This window comes from Phoenix dactylifera, chromosome 7 (assembly GCF_051530095.1).
Source record: "Phoenix dactylifera cultivar Ajwa chromosome 7, Ajwa_hap1_PhDact_Kaust_v1.1, whole genome shotgun sequence".
In the NCBI taxonomy this organism is placed as follows: Eukaryota; Viridiplantae; Streptophyta; class Magnoliopsida; order Arecales; family Arecaceae; genus Phoenix; species Phoenix dactylifera.
The window spans coordinates 24,511,279-24,537,583 of NC_143196.1; the positions used below are offsets into that span (position 1 = coordinate 24,511,279).

General features: G+C 41.0%; 2 protein-coding genes across 4 annotated transcripts; both read right to left on the reverse strand.

Annotated features, from left to right (window-relative positions):
* Positions 1 to 8,282: 8,282 nt before the first annotated feature.
* LOC149753192 (uncharacterized) lies at positions 8,283 to 10,244 on the reverse strand. 3 transcript variants are annotated; one of them, XM_089924353.1, is made up of 7 exons: positions 10,032 to 10,244; positions 9,714 to 9,949; positions 9,394 to 9,597; positions 9,199 to 9,291; positions 9,008 to 9,109; positions 8,519 to 8,911; positions 8,283 to 8,411 (listed from the first exon to the last, which is right to left on the reverse strand). In XM_089924353.1, the coding sequence occupies exons 2-7, from the start codon at positions 9,753 to 9,755 to the stop codon at positions 8,364 to 8,366; spliced, it is 882 nt and encodes a 293-aa protein (XP_089780479.1). In that variant the 5' UTR covers positions 9,756 to 9,949; positions 10,032 to 10,244; the 3' UTR covers positions 8,283 to 8,363. The 3 variants fall into 3 exon arrangements, with proteins under 3 accessions (XP_089780479.1, XP_089780478.1, XP_089780477.1); XM_089924352.1 differs by having other exon boundaries at positions 9,714 to 9,958; XM_089924351.1 differs by having other exon boundaries at positions 9,714 to 10,244.
* A 14,192-nt stretch (positions 10,245 to 24,436) lies between these two features.
* LOC103695634 (AT-hook motif nuclear-localized protein 17-like) lies at positions 24,437 to 25,967 on the reverse strand. Its single transcript, XM_008777006.6, has one exon. The coding sequence runs from the start codon at positions 25,587 to 25,589 to the stop codon at positions 24,627 to 24,629; it is 963 nt and encodes a 320-aa protein (XP_008775228.1). The 5' UTR covers positions 25,590 to 25,967; the 3' UTR covers positions 24,437 to 24,626.
* Positions 25,968 to 26,305: the final 338 nt, after the last annotated feature.

Consider the following 26,305-nt stretch of genomic DNA (forward strand, 5'->3'; position numbering starts at 1 on the left):
ACCACTCCAGCAGGATACTCTGAATTTTGTGACGCTTGCTTCGAGGGCTCTTCAGGACCTGCAGCTTTCTGACTCTCTTGAATATATTCACATTAGAATGGTGCAAAATGCCTGTCTTAGCAAAAAAAAGAAAAAGGATAAAGATAAATAGATAGGAGGATTGTAGCTCAACTCTCATCCTCACTAGACCTACTCTAATAGTGGGGCGACTTATCCGGCTTGCCTGAGCTTGGACCATTTTGGACGGATCTAGGCTTGGTTCTTAAACCTGAAGAGCCGGGCCACCTATTAAACCGGTTGGCCTCAGGTTTACATCAACCTAGCCCGAAATATATATAATATATAATATATAATATAATATAATATGTATTATATAAAATATCATCTTCTTCTTCAATCCTCATCTTTCATTGCGGCTCGTCTCCTCCCTCCACCCCACCTACTCTTCCTCTCATCTCCTTCAGAATCCCTCCCCCACCTCTCCCCCTCCTCGCCCCCACCCCCTCTCCAAACTCTACCCCCACGGTTCCGGAAACTTGCACCCCCCACGGTGATGGAGTCAACAGCCTAACTCACCCTTCACAAGGCTATAAATTCCTTTCGTAACTGGGAACTACTATTTCCCCCTAGGCTATCTACTTGTTTCTCTCTCCTTTGGAATGCCACTAATCAATACCCAAGATTAGAAGCTAATGCTTCTTATAATCTCTCTCCTCTCCTAGCACTTAGGAGGCATTTGGTATGGGGTGATCGTCCCAAGATCAAAGGTGATGTGGGTGGAGGTGATGAGATCACCGAGTTTGGTTGCACCATGGTGATCCTACATGGCGGTGATCCTAAATCACCTCCCTCCTCAAATCACCGCCCAACTCGGTGACAAGATACCCGTCCTTGAGGTCGAGAATCCAAGATCATCCCAGGGCAGTGATCCTGGGTTGAAAGTTAAAGACAAAAGTACCCCTCAATTTAGCAGAAAAATTGATATATCAATATACCATCAATATATTATGTCAATATTATATATATATATAAAATATTATGTTGATCTTGTATATTATATTAATGATATATATTATATTATAATATATTACTAATTATATTATTATCATATTATTATTGAAGGATAATTTTAAATTATAGTAGAAATATATTATTATATTTTATATTTATATAATGAAAATATTTAATATATTACTCTTATTTACCTTATTTTTCTAATCAAAATAATTATTAGTATTAAAAAATCTATTATAAGTATAAATAAAAATATTAATTCTATAATGAAAAATAACATATTTTTATAAAATTAATAATTTATAGGAGTAATAAATATATTTTTATAGAATATATTAATAATTAATATATTGATAAATATATTAATATTTTATTATAATATATTTTATATGATTAATAAATATATGATAAGGGCTACTAAAAATAGAATGTGTGACAAAATTATGGAGCTATTATAGGAATTAGCATATTAACTTAAATTTTTGATTCATGAGAATTAAAAACATAAAAAATCCATCTAAGATATATCAGGGGTATTTGTGGTATTATGTGGTCGGTGATCTTGGATCTCCGTACCATACCAAACAAGTTACTCATGGATACCTGAAGATTTTTAATCACCGGACCGTAACCTACCAAACACATTAATTTTAGATCACTGGGGATCAAATCACCCTAACATTTGGATCACCGGGGATCTTAGATCACCGTGATGATCTTGTTGGGGTTACCAAATGCCCCCTTAGGGGCCTTGGCTATTCCTCTTTCTCCAAAAAAAAAGAAACAAAAAATATGAACAATTTGCTATACTGTTATTTTACCTAAATAATAATTTCAGTCATCACTAATGCGCAGATATACTAGCTTCATTAGATCCAAAAGATAAGACATATATCTTGTGGCTTTGATCATATGCTTCTATTATTTCCCAATTTAAGGAAGGTAGGGGTTAAAAAAATGAATTAGTTTTATAGTGGGGCAGCCAATAGTACTTGTTTTTTTTTACAAAAGAACTAGGAGGGGCTATTCCTTATCCCCTACCCTGTATCCACCATGCCTCCCATTTAGGGCTAGCTTACTCCATATACAGGGTTGCAGTAGTGCCCCCTTCGGAGGAAGAAATTTCTATTATTAACCTTGAAATTTTAGGATTATTTTTCTGTGTTGGTTTTAGTTTAGCATTGTTCCCTTCATACGAAGGCGGTCATGAGCCTAATCCACCTGCTAAGACATACACATGCACGCGCACGTGCGCATGCACATGCGTACGATGGACTGTAATTTCATGCAGACCACTAGCCACAATCTCTCGTCCATAGATCATCCATGAAAGTGACAATTTTGACCTGCTGATGTACCAACTTAAACATCGGTACCTTGGGGCAGCTGGATTAGGTCAAATATTGACAACCCAATATAACAATTGGATAAACTGAAATTGCATGCACATGGCCTGTTAGGTCATTGTCACAAGCATCCATGGCAAAATTATAAGAATATATATTCACATATTTTTGATGTTGTTGCACATTAGTTGCGAAACCTAGGCATGGTTAAATGTTTAGCAGAAGTTTTAACAATTTCAAAAAAAAAGCATGTCTAAATCAAAGATCCATGTTGTTAATATTGATCTATGCCTCTAAAGAAGTTCATAAAATTTTGATTAATTAATAGTCTAACAGTAATGGTTCCCATCTCAATTTCTTTCAAGCGCCTACCTCTGAAAAAAAAATCTTTGTAAATTGTCCATAACCATAAAAGTCTAGAAGGTTAGTTTTACCAAATCGCATAAGAAATGAAATGAAATGCCCAAAACACTAGCCAGACAGTTCATGATCAATTAGTTCTTAGAAAGGCTCTCTCTACTTTTATCCAAGGAACCTTTTTATTCTAGCTAAAAATTTTCCGGCCGGTTCTATGATTTTTATTTAAGCTTGTCTTTCTTATGTGACTTTTGCTTTTGTTCTGTATATGTCCCTCCACCCTCTTGCCGGTTTAAGCCTTAGCTCCTCCTCTTGTGCACTCTTTCTTTTCATTTTTATTTTTTTGATAAAATGGATAAATCATACAAATCTAGTATGAGTACATCCAAAAAAATCAGAAAATAAAACATTGTGGAAGAGAAGAGGAATAGTATCGTAGCTAGCCTACAAAATACCATTGGAATGCTATGCCACATAGGATGTGAGCCGATCTGCTATCCTGTACTCTTCCATTTTCTTAATGAAGTATGTGAAACTTGCCTGCTTTTTCTCTAAAAAAAAATAGAAAGAAAACATCATAGATGTTCAACATGTGTAACAACCAGCTGGTTGGATGTGTTATCTGTGGATCAGTGGATTCTGTAGGTTAGCAGACGTTAATGGACCATATTTACATCATAAAAAGCCAAGTCCATTATTGCTTACAGGTGAAAAAGCACAAAGCCGTGTTCCCAAAATTGGCACCACATACCAAGTCATACAATCTAATCATCACCCGTGTTCCCAAAATTGGCATCACATACCAAGTCATACAATTTAATCATCACCCTATCATAAAAACTAAGTTGGACTCAGTTTCTCATGTTCTGATAGCTTTACAAGAGTTCAAACACCGTATATGTTCTTTTATTAGAAGACATGCAATTCTATCGTTTTAGAAAGGATGCAACTCTCGCACTGTTTTTTTGACGTTATGGAATTTTCCAAACACTACAGCAAATCTGAATTTTCCCAACTCTATTTTTCCGACGCTAGGAAGAAGCGTCGGAAAAGTTTGGCTCAATGCCAATCTTTACCGACACTTTCCCCTAGCGTCGGCAAAGCTTCAGAAACGATGACGCTTAAAAATGTTGTTAAAAAACATAAAACCCTCCGAACCGCTCGCCCGGCCACCTCTCCTCATCATCTCTCGGTTGATGCCCTAACTGCCGACATAAAACTCTCACCTGCATCTCGATCCTTGATCAGCGATCGAAGATTCTGCTTCCCTGCCGCCGTCGACCTCATCCTCGTCTAAGGTAAGCCTCCTCCTCCTCCTCCTCCTCTTTGTTCTCTTCTTGTTTTTAACGCTCGCCTGGCCCCCTCTCCTCCTCGCTCCTCTCCAGCGCCGAGCGACTGCGTGTCTGCAACCTCCTCTCCTCCTCTCTCCTCTGCGGAGCCAACCGGAAGAGCTCTAGAGGTATTATGTTCTTCCCCTAAGGGTAGTTTCCTAAGAACTTAAAAGCTTTTAAACACTTCATATCATTAGGGCTCAAAATCAAGGGGATATGCCCAAAATCAAGGAGAGCTCGTAATCCCCAGCAACTTCGATAACTTGTTGGGGAGGACAATCCTAATGCGGAACCGCAGGATCTTACACCCTGCACGAGACGAAAAATAATATGAAACAAATCGCTATGGAAGACAGTTAACACGACACACCAGAATTTACCGAGGTTCGGCAAAACTTGCCTACTTCCTCAAAACCGCTCGATTATATTGTAGTATAACAATTACAACGGAGAAATACAATTCCGAGTCAATCACAAACTGATTGCTCGAACAAAGAAGAAACACCCTTCTTCCTTTTACAAGAGAAAAAAAAACTCTCCCCCTCAATCTCTCACGTTCTCAAGTCTTTCTCTCTATCTCGTTGTAACCCTAGCCGTCACAACCTCCTCCTTATTCCCAGAGTTTTTTGGCCACGAATTTATATCCTTGAGATTTTCCAAAAAATACTCTTTACGCCCGTTTCAGCAATTTCGTCCGAGCTGGAGTCGACTCCGGCAAAGCACGAGTCGACTCCCGCACAATGCGAGTCGACTCCAGATTGCGCGAATTGACTCTCTCAGGCGAGACAGAAACATCCGAAATCTGGACAAAGCTTGAGTCGTCTCCGGCAAAGCGCAAGTCGACTCCGGCACCGTGCGAGTCGACTCCGGCACTGCATGCTGAGGTCGACTCTACTGCTGCTGAAAACCTGTAGAAGCTTTCTATCCAAGATTTCGATCCGGAATACATCCATGTGTAATCTGAAATACCTTGGGTCTCCACACACTCCAACATCTTTATCAACATAACTTCCTAGCAAGCTTTATCCTTTTAAAATTATTATTATTATTAGGAATTATATACAACTTGTGATGACAGTATGACACCATAAGGTGAATGCATTATGGGAAACTTTCAGCTAGATATTTTTCTTCTCCTCTAAATTTTAGCAGAACTTATGCGTCGGCATATCTAGTGCTTTAATATTGAGACATCTTTACATTGGCAAGATATCCTTCACTCCCTGGAAACCCCAACAACAGACAGTTCCATATGATGCTTATGTATTTATTCGTCGAACGTAACTCTGAGGAGCAGCATGTCCTACATTAATTTGGTAGACAGTTACTCCATATATTGTTGTCTATGGACTTCCAAGGACCAGTCCACCGTTTGGCGAAGCAGCTTGGAAGCACTACAAAAGAAGGAATAACTCCCGGCGCTTTTTTTTGTCTTTACCGACGCTTATAAGCGTCAGCGAATTCCCAGCCCACGCTTCGCAAAGCGTGGCTCAGACGTCGGGCAGGTGGGCGTGGGCCGGGTTTAGCCCGACACGTTAAAAAAGCGTCATTGGTCTATGCCGACGCTTTTAAGCGTCGTTCCTTTTATCATACGCCGACGCTTATAAACGTCGGCGAGAAGGGTTGCTTTTCCCGACGCTTTTAAGCGTCGTTTCTTCTATCAGACTGGCCGACGCTTAAAAGCGTCGTTAAAGGCTCGATTTTCCCGACGCTTTTAAGCGTCGTTTCTTCTATTAGACTCTGACGCTTATAAGCGTCGGGGAGAAGGGTTGGTTACTTCGGGTTTAAGCCGACGCTTAAAAGCGTCGTTAAAGGCGTGCCATTAGGTGTAATTCCTGTTGCTTTTCCCGACGCTTATAAGCGTCGGCATTAAATTTTTTTTTTAAAAATTTTTTTGAAAAAGTAATTTTTAAATACTCTGTGTACATTAAATTCTTACAAAACAATAGAAACAAATACACTGAATCACATATATAACAAAATATGAGTCACAAACAAGAACTTTGATTGCATTCATATTATCATATTTGATTACATTGTACTTCAAAAACATTCTAAAAACATACAAGTCAAATTCCTAAGTACACAATCTACAATATGTATCAAGGGTCGGCATCATCATCTCTACAATATTGCCATTAAGCTTGGGGCGAGCCCAGTCAACCAAGCTCTGCTGCTTGCTCTATTAGGAACCAAAAAACAGAATTGAATGTGTAATCCATCAAGTTGATACCGCTTTCTTATATGGCCTTCGGTATTCAGAACCTTCTATATGTTTGAAAGGTATCAGGTTCACATGATAACCCCGACCGCACGAATGAAGCATTTCTGCAAGTTCTACTGCATGCTCTATTCTATCATTGAGACCAGCTGCCCATATCCATGATTTGAAAAGAAATGGTTAGCACATCAAAATTCATACTACTAAACAAAATATCAAACAAGGTACAAGTTAAATTCTGGTCAACTACCTAAAAGTGTATACTCAAAGGTTACTCTGCGTCCAGTTTGGAGGAAATAGTCCTTGCAGTCATCCATTAACGCATCTAAGGGGTAAGACTTTGCACTGGGAACAAACATTTTTCGAAGTTCCTGGTTTGGAGCATGTATGCTTGAGCCCCATAAAAGCCAAAAAAAACTACACATCAGCAGGAGGAACACAAAAACTTAAATTCGTGAAGATAGAGCTGAAATCCAGATAAAGCTCACTGGGCAAGATAATGCTAGACTGAGGTAACTTAGATTGGTGCAGGCCCTGCCTGACAGACAGAGTTACCTAATGGCACTTGATAATAGCCTCATGTGATAGCTAAGAGTTGTTCGCACCAGTATAAAAGCAAACAAGAGAAGAGAATCGAATGCAACTGTCCTGGATACTGTAAGCACCAGTATAATATGAATATTCCACTATATGCACTGGGAAAGTCATGCCGCTATGACATGAAAATTTAAATAAGGCAGGATTCAAGTTTAGTCATTAAAAAAAGGACGTCAAGGGATGCATTACAGTGTATATGCTATACAAAACTAATAGAAAATATAAAAATGCATAAGAATAATATATATTGCAAATGCAACACTATAGGTCATTATTTTCTCTAGCAAAGTTATCAGGGAAAAAAAAATTATTAGCATCTTTTTTTGTTGGCAATTGGGATACTGTTTGTAAAACCAAGCAATAATCACACATATATCAGATTATTTTTTTTTGTCGCAATGTCAAACAGATAAAGAATCTAAATCATACTTTTAATTCAAGATCCAGGTTCTAATTACATCGTATTTTCGCCAGAGATATTTAATGGAAAATAATTTAGAACCTTATTCAAGCACCTATGTGCTTCCAAAACTGACTTCAGATTCAACATTGGTTCACCCATGCCCATGAAGACAACATTTGTCACCCTATGTCTGAAGAGCTCCTCTATAGCCAATACCTACATTCACAAAGCACCGCACATGATATGTATGCAAGCAGAAGCAGTATTTTCCATGGGAAATAACAACAGCAGCAGCAGCAATAGAGAAACTCATGTCAACAATAGTGATCCAAGTCTTACAATTATACCTGTGATGATACGCATGCAGTAAGGCGAAATGAACCTTTATCTTCCTCAACAGGTATCCCTACAGTTTCGATTAATCTGTTATCTTCCAACTTTATAAGTATCTGCAAGATTGGATTCAATGAGGCAATTGAGCAGAATATATACTACAACATAAAATAAATAGAAAAACCCTATATTAGAGTAATGTGATTAAACTTACAGCACTACATCAGACATGAGAAATTACAAACAGCAGTCAGAGAATCATTAGGTTGTCAATTGGTATCAATATTTATTTCGTACATAAATATGAAAGAAAGAAGAATTCCACATACATGCTCCACATTCAAACCTTATACGACCAATTATCCAGCCGTGGATAAATAGAAAAACCCTATATTAGAGTAATGTGATTAAACCTTATATGAAAGAAAAAGTATCTTATCAAGCCGTGGATAAATAGAATGAACAGTTTACTTGCATGAAGAAGATGTATTCCAGTTACCTCATCTAGTTCGTGGGAGTCAAGTTGTCCAGCCGGACTGCCTGTCCTGAAACCATGTTCCTGTCAAGTCAACATAGAGCCATTCCCCAAGTAAGATAAGGTGAAGTAGATAAAGTAGTTCATATTTGAAGAACATACTAATTTCACAAACAAGAACTTTTCATTCAAAATATTCATATTATCATATTTGATTACATTGTACTTCAAAAACATTCTTAAAGCATACAAGTCAAATTCCTAAGTACACAATCTACAATATGTATCAAGGGTCGGCATCATCATCTCTACGAGTAGATGAAGTATCATCAACCTACAAGAAAAAAAAATATTTTAGAAACTAAAAATACGAAAGTCATCACGCTCATACAAGAATACATTATAATTACATAAAATATTCAAATAGATTTAGTTATGTACCGGAGGAGCAAATCTCTGCAAAAAGGATGAAATATGGTCAAGCTGGTCCTGCAAAGATTGTATCTTCAACTCTTGGCTTTGCTTCAACTCCGCCATATCAGTCATATGACTCTGCCTCATCTCCTCTATCCTTGTCTCATATGACTGCTTTATCTGTGCCATCTCTGTCTTCAAACTACTTACCTCTGCAGTGCTAGTACCTTGTCTGGCATCTTGGGTATATCGGCTCACTGCAGACAGCTGAGTGGGGGTAACTCCGACACCGTAACCCCTCACGCGACCAAAGCATTCTGGGCCCATCAATTCAGCATAGACCTGAGCCTCGACGCGACTGGCCGCGTCGAATGATGATGACTCCCCGACGCGCTCTGAAATAAGAGTTGTAGCTCTTTCCTATATCTCTCTCAAGAAAAAAAACAGTCACATTAATATTTTAAAAGAAGTAAAATTAATAAGAAAATTCTGAACAAATAAAAAATGAATACATACAACTATATCTCTCGACTCGTCCCGGACAAAGCTGCCATCTCGGTGAGTGTGGGTCATCTTATAAAACTCTACCTCACCAGGCTCCCTTCCATGCTCTACCATCTACACATACGGAAAGTATATTGGCAAACTATATATCATGATACGTGCTATATGTTAGTAAAATATCAAATAGTTTCAAAAGAACTTACAAATTCATTTCTACGTCTCGCATAACTCTTCGAGCCTGAAGTATGAGGAACTGCTTGAGATGCTCGTGCAGCTCTGCCAATATTAGAATATGTCTGCCAAAATAAAAGCACACAGTATAATATGATTCAATGTATATATTCGCAATCTATATTAATAATAAATATAATATAAAATATTGAAACAATATACGTGACCTGTCCTCTTTCAGAAAACCAGTAGTGAACAAGCTCCCTCCACTGCTGAGGGTATACATCAGGAGGAGTCACACGAGCAACCTCCTCCTCTGTCATACCCTCGTGCTTGAAGTCCGTCTTCAATTTTGCTTTATATTCTTTCCATTTGCGATTGAGGGACTTTAGCACCCAATCATGGCTCTCTGGAGGGAGTACAAACTTATCCTACAACAAGATTCAGAATGTTATAATAATATTAAACATCTAAAATAAAATTATGATACTAAGCAAATTAATATACAGGAGGTGTCGAATTAAAAAGAATAAATTCAATTCATTACCTGTATAAGTCTAAGAAGCTCAACCTTATACGAAGGAAGCATGTCATTTCACTTCGTATAGTTGAGTGGACACAGCTGACCCTTGCGTGCAACCGATCCTAAAAAGCTTGATAGTAGACTTCCAGCTCTATTGATGGGCTGCCCCAATTCGTTGCATCGGATGATGATCTTCTCACCCGGAGGAAGCTTCCACACATCCTTTGCTTGAGTGGGTCCCCGTCTCGTCCTCACCGTCCCTTGTCCATCTATTAAAATTAAAAAGTCTTAAAAAGTTGAAGACAAATATGAACATAAAATATGAACTTTAAATCGAATTACCCTGGATCCGGAGCTCATCCTCCGGACAATCAGCAGGAGGCTCGTGCTGAGATCCTGACTCGTGCTGCTGGTGCTCACATGGCTGCTGGGACTGCAGGGACTGCTCAGAAGTAGATCCCACTTGAGAATGCTGGAACTCCACATCTCTAAATCGTCTCCCTCGAGGCATATTGTTACCTGGAATGCACAAAAAAGAATCAATATTTGGTTAAATAATAAAATCTATGATAATGGCAAATAATTAAATATTCTTGTTACTTTATTACCAAGGATAATCTGGAGGATCAAATTCCACTAACCAAATAATAATGAACAGCTACACTAACGCACTGCACCACAGTTTGAAATTTGAGTATGCAAAAATTTAAAAAAAAACACCGTGTTTTTCATTATATTTGGTTGTGAAAATTAATAAAGGTCTAACTGCTAAAACTCTCAAATAAGGCATAACATAGAAGTACAGGGTTTGCATGTTACACACCTTTTAACCTGATATGATATCCTCTAGATGCAAAGCGAAGTATGGCCTTATATGGCTGTTGTTGGGTTCATGTCGGATATTTCTGGTTTTCTAACGGGTCGATTCGGGTCAGATCAAGTCAGATTTATGTCAGATCCTTAGGACCAGCTGATTACTATCCCTATTTTGGCTCCTTGCAGAATGTTTCTTGGTGTATAAATAAATAAAAAAAAAATCAAGAAGGGAAAGTTAGAAGCTGCCCTTAGAACTTCCATGCTGTCCATCAACAGGAAGGAGGACCTACACGCGCAGTGGGTCTGACACCTATCCTATCTAAACATTCCATGCAAATTTTTAGAATATCTCCTATCATGTTTTCATTAATCATTCAAATCGGTCATCAACTCAGGTATTGTTAACTGATGTCAATATCATTTCAAACATCTGTAAACAGAACTTGATTATTTCTGAAACCTTGATAAATTAACCATGCTGTAAATTCAATTAACAAGATCACAAAGAACTCCATGCACCAAAGAGGCCATGCATCTCTATGCATTTAACAAAATTGACAAAAGAAAGAGAAACAACTAGTTTCATAACATTAGGAACTCCCAACACTAAAAACATCAGATAAATTATTGCTTTAAAGAAATTTTAACCCAGCTCCACCAAAAAAAGGACTTACGGAACAGATGCTTTATGCTCACAAGCAAACCTATGAAAAAGGAAAGGAAGTCTTTTTTAACAGAAAATAAAAAAAAACAATTAGAAAATCAAATAAGGAAACTGGACGCACCTCCTTTTCCTAGTGATTTTGAAGTTGAGTTTTATTAAAATGCTTCGTTATTTTCATAAAACCTGTTCTGGAAAACTGATTGCTCTAAAACCCTACCAAATAGTAATACACAACCAAATTTTCCCCTGTTTTCATTAAACCACTTCCCCAAAGCGGAACTTCATGAGTACTCCTAATAAGACCAAGAGACAATCAGACAACCCTAAAGCAAAACCAAAACCTGCAACCAGTACAGGCTTTGGTCAGGCACAAACATTACCAGATCTGATACAATCAGTCCTCGCCCAACTTGATAAGACAAGGATTCACGATCAAAGGGTCAGTTTTACTGTCTCACGAGGGAAGCTTCGATCCGAACAACCTCCTGTCCATAAATAAAACAGTCATACCAAACTCTCAAGAAAGAATGTATTTGGTATGGAGGACAGGCATTGACACCAACAGGTTCACAAATATGCCTTGGTCTTAAACTAAACTCAGACCAGATCATTTGATGTAATGACTCGAATGAGACAAAATACGTTATGCACAAAATGAATCAACCATGACGGCCAGAACCATCTAACATGTTGCACGTTGCTATCAGCACCTGAATTTGGGTCAATAATACATCATCCACAAAATTGACAGAACCATTAAAAGTTCCAGAACTCCCATTTAACAGAGAAAAATAATAAGACCAACATAGCTTAGTTTAAATTGAAAGTAAATAACGGTACCCAAGGTTCACATCTTGACAACAAATGAATTGAAGTTGTAACCCTACTAGTAGCCATAATACTACTAGTAGCGCGACCAACTAATCAGAGGTAGTACAGCAACACTTGTGCACAACTATATGGACGTTACTCAACCCGTCCACTACAGACTTATAATTCCACCAAGGATTTTCTACCTGGATTCTAAATGTACCATATAACCATTATTTGTGCGAGAACCAAATCGAGACACCTGAGAGAATGCATGGAGAATGCATGGTCGCACGAATACACATCAGATGATGAACTAAAATTAGAGAGACATCACTACTTGATGATACAAGCTCAAATTGTACCTGGCACACCTCATGCATGGATAATTCCACCTGTTAAATCTTGCAAAATGCTAGTACATTTTAACATATGAATGGTATGCCAAGAAAAGCATTAGCCAACACCTCATACACTGCAGAGCAAGTTTCTTCCATTATACAAAGGAAAAAATGACAAGATTTGATGTTAGCAATGATGATCAGCATTTCAAGATCATTCCAACTGAATAGACTGGTGCCATTGATATTGAAAAAGTTTAGCCAATTTACTTGCATAGAAAAAAACCAGTTCAGTAAAGTTAACCTAAGTAAATTGCAGCCATTGGTGTTCATTCATATGCTCAAATATAATGGAGCAGCCAAAGTTAACCTGAGACTACAGCAGTCGATGATGCAGAATCATGATAATAAAATCTATTAGTAACCTAGAAGTGCTGAAAAGAGTCTAGACAGTAGGCACGATCTTGTCGATCCTAATCCATCTTCTCCGCAGAGAAAAAATTTAGTAGGTGGCTTATCGTTTACAGCACATATTGATGTCTCTAATATCAAATGTTGCTCATCTCCATTACAAAGGAGGCACTAACCTAGTTTGAGCTGCTCCGATCTTGTTAAAACATATTTTTGCCATAGTTGGTGTGATTCTCGAGGACGAAGCTCGATCAAGGCTTATACCAAAGAAGAGGAGAAGGAGCGTGTTGAGGAAGGAGGAGAAGGAGGAGAACAAGCGAGACGGAGGGAGAGAATGGAGTAGGAGAAACTACCTCGGGACGCCGGAGAGGAGGTAGGCCTTCTGGAACGTGGCCGTTGGCGTCAAGGAAGTCCGATTCGTGGCTTTCAGCCGCCGGAGAGGAGGGAGATGGGGGCAGCGCCGGAGACGAAGGCAAGGGCAGCGCCGGAGAGAAAAATAAGGGGTATCGGGAGTAGCTAGGGCAAGAATGCGGGCTTGGGGTCGGGCGCTGTGTTTTAAGGGGGCCTTGGCGACGCTTATAAGCGTCGTTGTAGCCTCAAGTCTACAACGACGCGTTTAAGCGTCGTCCAATGCTTCAAATTTCCCACGCTCACCCAGAGCGTCGGGAAAGGTTGGCGCAGGAGCAGGAAATGCCGACGCTTTCCCTTAGCGTCGGCATTTAAGCGTCGGCTTTTCACACTTTTACTGTAGTAAAGGATGGGTAGCTGCAGCCAGCCAGCAAGTTAAGACTGGAACCATAATTTGCCCAGTATTTCCAAGAACGACCAAAACCTCGGAAAACCAGTGACGATAAATAGCCATGGTATTTTGATCTTCTAGCCATATATGCACCTTTCGTCCAAAGCTCCTTCAACTCGAACATCACCTGGGAAGAACATTATAACACCATTATTGCCAAATGGAGGATCCTACTTAGTACCACTCAAAATACTTTTTGTTTTTAGTAAATCAGATTTATTATACCAATCTAGTGTAAGAATATTCACAGAAATCAGAAAATAAAATATCTAAAAATTTAGAAGGAACATAATAGGATCCATTTAGGAGAATCAGATTTCTTCGGGTATCCGACCTGTTCCAATTCCTAATAAGATCCATTTAGTAGAATCATATAGGGTTTTGGGAAGGATGTGGCTTTGGAATTTAAAATTAAAACCTGTTAGGATTTAGAATAGATTTGGCATTTGACCCTCTCAAGTGTTACATGAACTCGATTATATATAATGTATATTTTTTATAAAATTTTATAAAACTATGTATATACAATAGCGGGGTGAGGGGATTATGGACTGAATGTTGGTATTATTAATTATTGTTGTTTGTACAAGTTTGAATTGCAAGTTTGATCTATTATCAATTTTTGCTTGATATTAGTTATATTCAGCTTATTATACTGAGGTCTTTCCCTTTGTTTCACCGCCCCACTCCTTTTTTTTTGTAATTTTGGGTTAGGTACTTGACCTGAATAACCTGATTCGAATAAAAATTTATCGGGTGGGTTTAGGTACCTGATAGATTTACCATTTTTTGTTGGGACAGGTTTGAAAGTTTTAGGCATATTTTTAATCAGATTTGGTATGGGTTTAGATAGTAAAATTTTAAATGGGTTCGGATATAGATAGGGCAAATTTTGCGACTATCCTACCTATTGCCATGCCTACTTGGCCCCCTCCCATCAAACTCCTTAGGGGAAAGGATGTCGACTCTTCTATCACTCCTTCCTAATTTTTATGATTCAAGCAATACTTGAATATTTTGATAGTAGACCCTAATAAACAGATATTATGGTTCTTTTCTTTTGAAATTTTTTTGAAGTGGAATACTACTATTGTGGCAATTAATAATCGATATGATGTGATGCATAAGGATTCATTCAGCCTATAGCCCATACGCCAATCCCAACACACCTGGGTCTCCTCCAAAAAATCCTAGCCTAGCCTTCTTGCATAAGCGTAGACAGTAGGATGAGCAAAACAGAAGCATCTGAACTCTAAGATCGACACTTTCCAGCTTGGTTTGATAACCTCAGCTTTTGAGCCATGATGAACAGAGATCCTCCACAGGGGAAGCAGCTTGGCCTCCCACCATCTCAAAGATGTGTTCAACTCCGCCAAGTGCTAGTTGTTACGATACGTCCTCAAGGCTATTACACTATGTCAGTAATATGTTGCAGCATGACTTTGAGTTTATTAGGTTGCAGTCCTAAAAGATTTGGGGCTCCGACTATAAATAAGTACATACTCTCAGCAAGAGTGAAGTAAATTATTTGAACCTAAGGAAGACCCTATTCCTATGTTCTTCTTTTGGTCTCTTTCTTTCTTCCTTTATTTCAAAAAAAATCTTTACTAACTTGAGCATCAGAGTGCCCGGCCGAAGCCAATCCAGCAAGCCATCACCTCTTTTAGTTGTCTGGTAGGTCCACGGGGGCGATCTACATTAGTGTTTCAGGATCTAGTGGCAATATATTGATACTACTTGTGGGAATAGAGGGAGAAAAGCCATGAAGTGTAGAAGGAACAATCACCTAGGAGTCAAATCTAATGGCTTATAGGATAGCCTTCCAGGGTCTCCGTTGTTGGAACCGGGCATGTTGGCTCAACAAGTGTAAGCTCTCATAGTAATGGTGAAGGACCTGCAACGGCAAGTCCTTCCCCTTTGGTAGATCTGCCAGATCGCCAAGGCAATCTTATCTAGAGGTGCAGCCATCTTCACCCTTAGGGTTATGAGAGAAGCCAAAAGTAGAGCTGCTATTAGTCCCCTTCTGAAGCCAACTCCAATCCTGGTGATCTCTCAGCATCGACTAGGAAAGGTCTTTAGGTGGGAGATGGATCTCAAATGTAGGATCAAGGAGACGAGCAACTAGATCAAAGTCCCGCAGCGATAGAAAATCGAAGTCTGCGACGAGTTTAAGATGAGGAGTGAGCTTCCTTTTACCAAAGAAATCATGGAAGAACCCTTGCCAAAAGAGTTCATGGTATCTTAATTTGAGCTCTACGATGGCACCCATGATCCAGTTGATCATCTCAAGAGATTTAAAGCTCTCATATTGTTGCAAGGAGCATTGGAGGCCATAATGTGATGTGCCTTTCCAACCACTCTAAGGAAGGTGGCACAGCTTTGGTACTTGAGTTGCTGACCAAACTTTATTTACTCTTTCGACCAGCTTGGTCGCTAGTTTTCCAATCACTTTGTCAATAGCAGAAGGCAAAGAAAAGTTTTGACCAACTTATTTCTTATTAAGCAGGGAGAAAAATAAATCTCTCAGAAGCTACATCGGCCGATTCAGCACCAAAGAGCTAGAGGTGCACGAGCTAGATCACCCCATTATGGTAGCCAAGATGATGAACGGGCTAAGAAACTCGTGATGTAGCTTTTCTCTAGAGAAGATATCTCTGAAGGATTTGGCCAGCTCCTAGCTCGGGTAGATAAGTATATCAATGCCGAGGAGGTCATCTCTATTTGAAAAGAGGCAGCAAGAGCAATAAGTGGTAGGTGTAATGACTACGAGAAAGAGTATCTAAGAAGGAGGCACGACCGAGAAGAGTGGAGTGTTGCACAACCTCAGAGCCCACCCTTGAGGTCTGAGCGGTATACCCCTCTCAGCATGCCAAAAGCCTAGTTTCTAATGGAGATTCAGGATCAAGACTACCTACTCAAAAGCTACAAATCTCTATGAAGAAGGCCATGGGCAAGTATTGTCAACTCCACAAAGACCACAATCATGACATCAAGGAATCCTTTCAACTGAAGGACACGATCAAAGTACTCATCCAGCGAGGGTACCTCGGCCGGTACGTGAGCGACCACCAGAGCTTTGGTCGGGATGGGCGGACCCTCCAGAGATAGGAAAGTACTCATCCAACTAAAGCCCTGCAGTAAGAAGCTCAAGCTCTTCGACCCTAGTGAAATGATGATTTAGCCCAATCGGATGGGACGCATTCACATTGAACAACCGAACTCGAAGATTTTGAACCTCAATAATGACAAGATGTAAAACTAGTAAGAATCAAATTTTTGAATCTGTGTTTTTTATTGCTAACCATCAACGAAATTGTGTTTCAAATTTTCCTTAGGGGCTAAAGCTTTAAAGGTCGTATCAATCTATGGAAACCAACAACCTTGAAAGATTTCCAATCTAAGAAATCCTAGCTCGAGGAGGCACATGTGGCTTGATCACCAAAAGTGTATGCCAACTCAAGGCTTGCTAGCCCTCGAAGTGAGAGTAGGCATGTTAGCTCTCATACATATCCTCGTGTATCCTTAAGGTCCGTTGGCCTTCGAGGTATGAGCAGGCCCGTTAGCCCTTATACTTACCCTCGTGTATTCCCAAGGCCCCTTGGCCTCTCGAGGTGCGAGCAAGCCTACTAGCCCTTATACTAGTCCTCATATATTCTCAAAGCCTGTTGGCTCTCGAGTTGCGGGTAGGCCCGCTGGCCCTTATACTCGCCCTTGTGTAGTCTCAAGGCATGTAGGCACCCGAGGTTCGAGTAGGCATATTGGCCCTTATACTCATCCTCATATATCCTTAAGGCCCATTGGCCTACGAGGTGCAAGAAGGCTCGCTGGCCATTATAATCGCCCTCCGCCCTCATATATTCTCAAGGCCTGTTAGACCTTGAGGTTCGAGTAGTTCTCCTGGCCTTTCTACTTATCCTTGTATATCCTCAAGCCTTGTTGGCCTTCGAGGTACAAACAAGCATGCAGATCTTTTTACTCGTCCTCATGTTTTCTTAAGGTTTGTAGGCCCCCAAGGTCCCAGTAGGCCCACTGGCTCTTATACTTGACCTCGGCCAAGTGTTCTTTCTTCATCAAGGCCCACAAAGGATAATATTCTACTCCAACAAGATGATTTGAAAATTATCTGTCTAGAGCGCAATGGTTTTCTTATTGATCTCAGACACTTCATGGATATTCGACACTCATTGCTTGGAAATTATTCTGGTTGTCCCTCCTGGCTTATCTTATTGTGATCTTGTCTTGTCATGATCTTATTCTCATTTTGGCTAGTCCTCCCAAAAATTATGATATCACGACTTTATTTCACAACATTCAATCAATCTCGAGTACTTAGGCCTGTTCGGCTATAATATATCTCAGCTTCCCAATTTTATTCAGTCAATCTCAGAAACTTATATTCCTAGCCTAATTTAGTCTATCTTGATGACTTTAGGCAAGCACCTCAAACAATAAGCAATGAAAATTGTATGTATAAATTAAAAGTTTTCCATTTTATTAAAATAACGTATGATTACAACAACTCAAACACCAAATTAGACAACTACAAAAGATAGGCACCCCAGGCTAGTCGAGCTCCCGTCGATGAAGCAAAAGAGGATGGCCCGTAGAATAAGCCTATTTCTTGAGGCTCAACAGCTCTCCGTCTTCTCTATCATTGCTCTGCACCTCGACTTTGGCATCGCTATCCGTAGTAAGGTTGAGGCTACTAAAGTCGGCCTAGGAGAGTAGCTTTGACACTTGGCTTTGACATTCATTGAAGACCTCCATGAAAATCTTGACTGCAGTTAGAGCAAGCCATGTGTTGTAGATCCTGATGCCTTGAACTTCTTTATCTCCCAGAAAGCTTCCTTCTCAGCTAGGGCAACCCAAAATCAGGCAATCTTCAACTCCTCCTCCGCCACAGCCACTCGGAGCATCGCCGCTTGGGTCTAATCCTTCTCAACTACCGGCCGAGTTTTGAGGGACCCAACTTTGGCCTCCGCCTCAACAGTCTTCAACCTTCTCTCTAGCCTCCCATAAATCAAGCCAAGGCGTCTCTACTTGATTCTGAAGATGTCATTCTCAGGGAGAGTTTATCCCAAAAAAAAAAGGGGCAAAGGGGTTAAGAGGAACGCCAACCTCCCAAAAGAAAAGAAGGAAGAAAATGGCGAAATCGCCACCCAAGTCTGCTTCTATAACAACTTGAAGAGTGGGCACTATAGAAGCTTTCCTTAGGGCAATAGAAAGAGTATCTGGAACTTCCTCAAATATGATGAGTTTACAAAAGCATTTTCTCCTTTTTGTAAGGCTTTGAATGGCTTGGATCAATTCAATCGATCATCGTTTCTCTCAAATCGATAGATGTGTGTCGTATTTCTATTGCTCCAAATGGTCAAAACAACGCCTCGAGAGGCAGAGCATCCAGACTCGTCCCACAAGGGAGCACCACTCAAGAGTTACTAATCTCCTTAAAGCATCACATATTTTGACAAAATGGTTACTTTCTTCATCCAATTAATAACTAGCATGATGTGGTGTATAAGGACTCGTCTAACTCACAACCCATGCGGCGGTCCCAGCATATCCAGGTCTCCTTCAAGACATCCTAGCCTGGCCTTCTTCCATAGGCATGGACAGCAAGCTAAGTAGAACAAAAGGGACCAACCTCTAAGACTGCCACTTCCCAACTTGGCTTGGCAACCTCAGCCATTGAGGCATATTGAACAGAGCACCTCCATAGGGGAAGCAGTTTAGCCTTCCACTGCTTCAAAGGCACGCCTAACTCCGCCACGAACAATGTTATTACAACACGTCTCTAAGGCTGATATGCCATGTCAGCAGTTTGTTGCAGCATAATCATAAGTTTATTAAGATGCTAGAAGATTCGGAACTCCAGTTATAAATAGGTCCATAAGGGCGATCAATGTCAGCATTCCGGGATCCGGTGGCAACAACTACAATTCAATGGATCCTCGAGAAAACGATTCAATGGATATTGCATGAAGACATCATACAGAAAAGCATGAAATCCAATTAGTTGTGCCAAATGGTTGAGGTGATGCGATACAGGGATAGTCGGCGAGTGCGATTTGAGGAGCAAATTCAAATATATGGCAACTTTATCCAAATTTGTGCGCCCACTTTGCGAAGAAAAACACATCCCATTGTCCAATCCATTGTATGTGGCTAGCTATCTCGAATGCATAAAAGGGTGGAAATGTGCGCCAATTTGAGCTGTCAGCTGATATCACCCTACAGCTTTATGTCATGTGGTCCAATTTCCTACTCGGACTGGTTGCTTATATGGCCGGTTGAATGGACCACGGACCCTTGCCCTTCAAAATCTGGCGTCAAATCTTTATCAGAGACTGAGTCAGAACGATGGAAGTCTTCAATAAAGATAAATGCTCTTATACGGCTCATTCTCCTATTCCTCTTCCTCGAATAGAGGCTGATCATGTCTCCACGCCAAAGGTGATCTCAGAAAAATAAAGAGAGAAGACCTTTTCCTATTTCAAGATTGGAACTACCAACACTAGAAACTACTGAGAGAAGATTTTGACACCATATAAATGAGCTGAATCTTACTGTTCCTAGATATGAAAGCTTCATGTTTTGGAATCATGTCTTTTAAGAGATTAACTTTTGCTTTACCTCGAGTGCAAAAAAGGCAAATAAAGAAGAAATAGCCAAGTGTTTGGCCGGTGTACAAGTGGATGGTTTCTTTCTTCTTGCGGTTCCTGAGCTATAGAATCTCGTTAGTGTAAATAATGCTGCTGGTGGATGCCACCCATCTGAGCTCCTCCAATCTTGTCTTAATGTTCATCTGGAGATGTGGGAAGAATGTATGATTTGACTTCATTTCTTAAGGAGGACTTGGATATATATCATTGTATCCAGCCAGGCAGTAGGAAAAATGGATGAGATGAGAAAGGCTTGTTTGCATAAGAATGCAGCATAAGAAATCAACTTGTACCTTATAAACACCTGCCAAGGCCCATACCAAACCCAAAGAGACTTTTGCTTAAAGTTGTTTCTTTTAGTTTCTGACTTCTCTGAATATCAGAAAAAATCTGAAAAGAGACTTTTGCTTCTATCAGCCAATTTTCTTCAGTTGTGTGGAGAACTTCCATCCAGCTAGACTTATTCCAGTGGTTTTATTTCAACTAATTCAGAATTTATTGTCATCAACTTTTCCCCCTTTTGAGTCGCTAGTTTCACATTTAATTTAATATATAGAAAGGCCGAAAGTTCTAGTTTAGTTTAGCATTTTCTGATGTATATTAATTAACATTGATCTAGCTAGATATCAATGTCTTCAACAGACTGCTTGACTCTTCATAGAGCAAAAAGATGTTCCAGGCGTACTATGCCAAGTGAGTGTCATATTAAACTAGTATTTCCAGGAGCACAAAGAGGCTTCTTCAGCGGCAAGTAATTTTTGTCAAAGAAACTTGTCATGCAAGGGAAAAAAGAAAGAGCAAGGATTCTTGGATTTGTGTTATTCTTAGATTATTCGATTCATTTTTGGTAGAATGGGGCAGCTGCCTTTCAGAAGGAATATCTTGAAATACACATATGCTTATTAGAGGATAGATAGGGTTGCAGGAATTACTTTTGCTCATTATTCCTTTCTTTTGGCAATTCTTCTTTTTTGATGGATGGATTTCTTGTCAAGATGACATTTAGTTATAACTTCTTCCACAGAAAAGACATTCAGTTGTAACCTAAGGTTGCAACATTACTCCTACATTGATAAGATGGCTTCTGTGTTCCATAAAAACATCATAACTTGCATTGTGAAACAAAAAAGACAAGCATGACATTAAAGTTTTATTATTCAGCAAGAGCCAGTCAAGAATTTAATCCTATATTTTAAGTGGAACTACGAGTTCATTAGCCATCACATTTGCATCAAGTTCTAGTTTCACTGATGCAAATTAATGAAGGTAATCAAGTAACGAAATCTAAGCTACTATTCAGCCAACAAAAACCAACAAACAATTGTTTTTCTCTTATTGGTGCAGACCTCCTAGTTTATAGAAATCAAACATGAATGGACCATCTCATGGACTTACAAGTTATGGGCGCTAGTGGTGGCATACTTAAAGCTTTAGATGCTTTTTCTCATAAGTTTGAAGTTTATGATAATTTGGTGTAAACATAGGAACTGATGTGCCTCGGAACCGACGACAACTCATACGGTTGGCCAATCAAAGCCCCCCCCATAGCAAATCTAGAAATGCGAGGATGGCTTTAAATTTTAAAAGTCCGGCGACACCTCGATGTAATCTTGAGCGGTTTCTAAAATAGCGCCAGAAAAATGTGCGGGGTGCAATCTACGTATGAAATGCCAACGCCTGGTTCTTCGAACATGCAGGGGCCTATCAACCTAGCCGACCCTTGTACTCAAAATTCTGGGCAACAGGCACTCGTCTTTGCCTATATAATTCACTCTCGGAGAACCTTCCAAGTAAGTATTTTAGTACCCAGACGAACTCCTGAGAACTTGTTTTGTTTTATGAGTATCGTCCTGATTTAGGCATCGGTGGATTCCCCACTGGACACATCCCGGCAATAAAAGGACTTTTTTATTTTTGTTGTTTTAGGTCGGAGCTCGATCCTGAGTCAGAGCCTCGGACGTAACATCCCATTCTAAATCGCAGCCTTGCATGACCCAAGCAACTCTCCACTGAGTCCTCCGGCGTCTCTCCTACTTAGCACCTGGGTCAGGCCGGACTTCAGCAGCAACAAGAACTATAAGGAATGGCCTTAGGTTCTCGAAGGAAGCATAATTTCATGATAAAATTTTTGAGAATAATTCTAAGGTTTCCATGGATTTCTGTTTTAAAAAAAATCTGATCCTTGGGCCTGGATTTATTGATCTTTCTGTGAAAGATTGTGTTATCTGGTTTGCAAATCGATTTGGTAATGATGCTGTATCTAGTTTTGAAGAAAAATATTTGATGTGAAAAGATGAAAATCAAATGTTTTACAATGAAGTTTTATAGCAAAGTTTCGTGCCAAAAAGAGAGTGATGAAGGTATTCATTTTTTTCACAGGTTCGGTTAGAACAATATCAGTATCTAAATGGCTGCGCTGTTTTTTTCAGTTTTTTTTCAGTTTTCTTATGACCTTCCTTATTTTTGCAAATTCTTAATCTACTCAGCGGTTGAAGGGGAAGCATCTCCTTTGGGGCTTGTTTTATGCTAGATCCTTGATTGTTTGCTTTACTTCCTAGTTCCTTCTCTGTTATCAATAAAAAGGTAGGGGGTCTAAGACTAATCCCTGAACTCCAGGCCACTAGGCTGTCTTACATAGGAGAGAGTAGCAGCAGCAACCAAATCTTATGTGGTGATAACTGCTCAAATAAAAGGCTGCCAACTCCATTCCAAAGACCTCCCTGAGGCAAGGATTTCTTCCATGACATTCTACTGGAAATAGTTAAGCACCTGACCACACTATAAGCAACAATAGTCCATCCGACTGTCATTTCATCACCATAAGATCTTTTGGAACGTGCCATTGAATCAAAAATCCGGTATTTGATAAGAGATTGAGTATCATTCGGAATAGATATATGTGTTTGTGGTTTATCAGGATCAATTTGTAAGATTTTAAACCTCATGTACATCCTAAATTAAACATACTATGGGTTGAGAAAGAACAATATATTATTTGAACCCCAAAAAACCAAAGAAAATCTATACATATAGTAAGAGGAATAATAGCCCAATAGCTTGAGAAGGTTGCACTCTACTACCATTGCACTGTTTTGCATTAACTCTTCATGCATAATGGACTGCATACCTTACAATCGGACACATTCTTCTTGAAATCCAAACATGAAAGCATGTATCACCATAAAATACATTATTCTATCACTATAAAATTAGTCCTTGGGCAAGTCCCAAGAAGATTTTTTGAACAAAAAAAACCTGGACCAAAGAAGGGCAGCATTCAATTATTCTCTGGTCCTTGGACCTAACTTCGCCTCCCATAATTTCCATACCCCCTGATGTCGGGGCAAAAGAGGATCCAAACCCGGATCCCAAGCCTCCACATCCAAGAGATCAAGTAAAAAATAAAAAAAACAAAAAGAAAAAGAAAAAGGCAAACTCCAGAAACTACAAAAGAGAAATGTGACACAAAAAAATTTCAGATGAAATAGAAGCCAAAGAAAAAGCCAGTCATGCTACTGCCACGCTTGCACGATGGGCAGAGCTCCGACCAAAGGAAGCACCCTCCGAAGCCATAACTCCACTGCACCACCCACTCCCATTCTCTCATTAAAGGCAGAAGGTAGGAGGAGAGAGAGAGAATGCCATTTCACTTCAAAGCTTTTACTTTCCTCAGAGGATACGATCAGATGGCCAAGTACACTCCATCCATGAGGAAAGTAGGTTTTGTATTGTCTTGCTCCTACCTCCGCTTTGGCGTTGCTTTTAAGGCAGCAAACAAAGACCAAGGCAGCAGTACTTGACAACCCTCCACCATCCTCCCACCCTGTTTCTCTTCTTAAATCGCCATCATATACAAAACCACAAATCCCTCCTCAAATCAAAAGTGAGCTTCTTTGCCTCTTTCCACCACTGCCAAGTGCCAAAGAAAAAATGAGCCATGCGTACGACTGTCACAGAGGAGATAGAGCGATGGAGACCGGAGAAAAAGAGAGCTGAGGGAGCAAGCAAGAGCCCGCGTGGGCATCTCCCCTGCTGTACTTCTCTGCCAACCCACTGAAACCCAAACCCTAGCCGTTCATCTCCGACGCCCCCACTCCATTCTTTTCCACCACCCTCTCTTTTTCTCTCTCTTTCTTAACTCCTCGTTTGGGTCGACTCCAAAAGCACAGAAGAGCGACCGGAAGACCACATTGTCTCCAAAAATACGAACAGAATCCATGCAACAAACCAACAACATTAGAGGGGAGGATTTAAAGCTGAAGTCCTCTTGCTTCAAGTTTAACACAATGCCTACAGTGTAACTATAAGAAAACCAAACCGGCAAGCTAGGCAATTACATAACGATATACTTAAAAGAGTTTAATAATCTGAAAACAAAGAACAGAAAATTTTACATCAAAGAGAAGGAGATGATAACAGAGAGAGCTACTAGAATTAGTAAGGCGGTGGGCGCGCGGTCGGAGCCCAAATGACCTCCGAAGGAAGGTGGCAGCTGTAAATAGACATGCCGCACGACTCGGCCGCCGGCACCACGGCGTGGGCCGCCGCCTGCGGCGGAGCGTGGGGGCGCCGCTGTTCGTGTTGCTCCTGATGCACGTGCCGCTCGTGCTCCTCCACTTCGCGGCCGCTGCGGCCGCCGTTTCCTCCGGAGACGGAGACGGAGATCGATACGTCGTCCTCCACCGGCAGCCGGTGGAAGGTCGGGTTGGAGAACGCCGCCGCCACCACCACCACCGTCCCCACCGCCAACAGCGGCCCTGCCACTGTCCCCCCGACGATCTGCCCCTGCGGCCCCGCCAAAGAAATCGACAGGCTCGCAGCGGCGGAGGCCGGGGACAGCGCCGCCATCGCCGGCGGGAGGAAGGTGGCGGAGATGGACAGGATCTCGAACGGGCCGTGGAACCCGATGGTCGCCCCCGCAGGCGGCACCGCACCGTGTGGCGGCGGCGCGGGGACGGAGGGCTGGCGGAGAGCGACGTTGGCGACGGCGCCCGTGCCGGAGAAGACGCAAATCCCGAGGTTCCGCAAGCGTGCGAACCGGGCGAGCGAGTCCACCACGTCGTGCCCGCCGGGGATCTCGAGCACGTGGGGACGCATCGCGGCCGACGGCTCCGCCTCCCGGGTAATGATCACCGGGGGCTTGGGCTTGTTCTTGGACCCGGGCGGGCGGCCGCGCGGCCGCTTCACCACCTCGATGCTGGCCCCATCTCCGCCACCGCTGCCGGCGACCACCAGAGCCTTGTCACGGTTCTCCATCTTCTTCCTCTTGGACTCCCCGCTGCTCTTGCTGTTGACTTCATCGGAAACGCATTCTCTCTTCCGCTGCTGCAGCGGATTCTGACTCTTCTGGTGGAAACTCGCAATTATACCTTTCTTATCTTCAAACATATCTTTCATCCTGACCTCAGAATTCACAAATTTAAGAACAAATAAGAATGATCTTGGATTTGCTATCGGATCTGGGGTGCAGAATTGTCTGGGTCTTCTATATAAATAATATATATAGTAAACAAAGAGAGGAGAAAGAAGGCTTGTTTCTAGTTGAACTTTGATGAACGGGGTGAGGGTGGGTCCAGATATATTTTGACCATCAAGCGGAGAGAGGAGAGGAGATCGTGAGATTGGGGGGTTGGACAAGATTGGGGTGGAAGGAAGGAACGAAGAAGCGAGACAGGGGGAGGGGTTGGTAGAAGGTAATCTCCTTTTCTTTCTTTTTGTCGCAGCTTCACCGCCTTTCTTTAGTTGACGACTTGGAAGTGGGGGGTGGGGAGAGGGGGATGGTTGTCTGAGCCCGACCGGGGGAGGGGGAAAGCGACCGTGGATGGGCACTCTTTTCCCTGTGTCCTTTTGCGGCCCCGCCGCTGTCTTTCAAGGCTCTCTCGTAAGCTGGCTGGCAATCGGTGCGGGGCACGCATGACAGCCAGCCACCGCGCCCGCATCCTTTGACGTCAAGAAAACGGATGGATAACCTCATTTAAATCATGATTTAAATTTAATCGAATTTAGAGGTTATTAAAAGTTTAACTTATTTGGTGATTTTCATGATGAATGAATCTATTAGAGATAAACCTATTTGGTTCATCGAAAAAAAAAAAATATGGTCAACAGAAAAG

Excerpts from the sequence above, each read along its gene's own strand:
- LOC149753192 (XM_089924353.1), bottom strand. The coding sequence starts at position 9,755 with ATGCTTCCTTCGTATAAGGTTGAGCTTCTTAGACTTATACAG. Across the intron at positions 9,598-9,713 it reads AGCTTCTTAGACTTATACAG|GATAAGTTTGTACTCCCTCC; the intron begins GTAATGAATTGA and ends ATCTTGTTGTAG. Across the intron at positions 8,912-9,007 it reads ACGAGTCGAGAGATATAGTT|GAAAGAGCTACAACTCTTAT; the intron begins GTATGTATTCAT and ends AGAGAGATATAG.
- LOC103695634 (XM_008777006.6), bottom strand. The coding sequence starts at position 25,589 with ATGAAAGATATGTTTGAAGATAAGAAAGGTATAATTGCGAGTTTCCAC.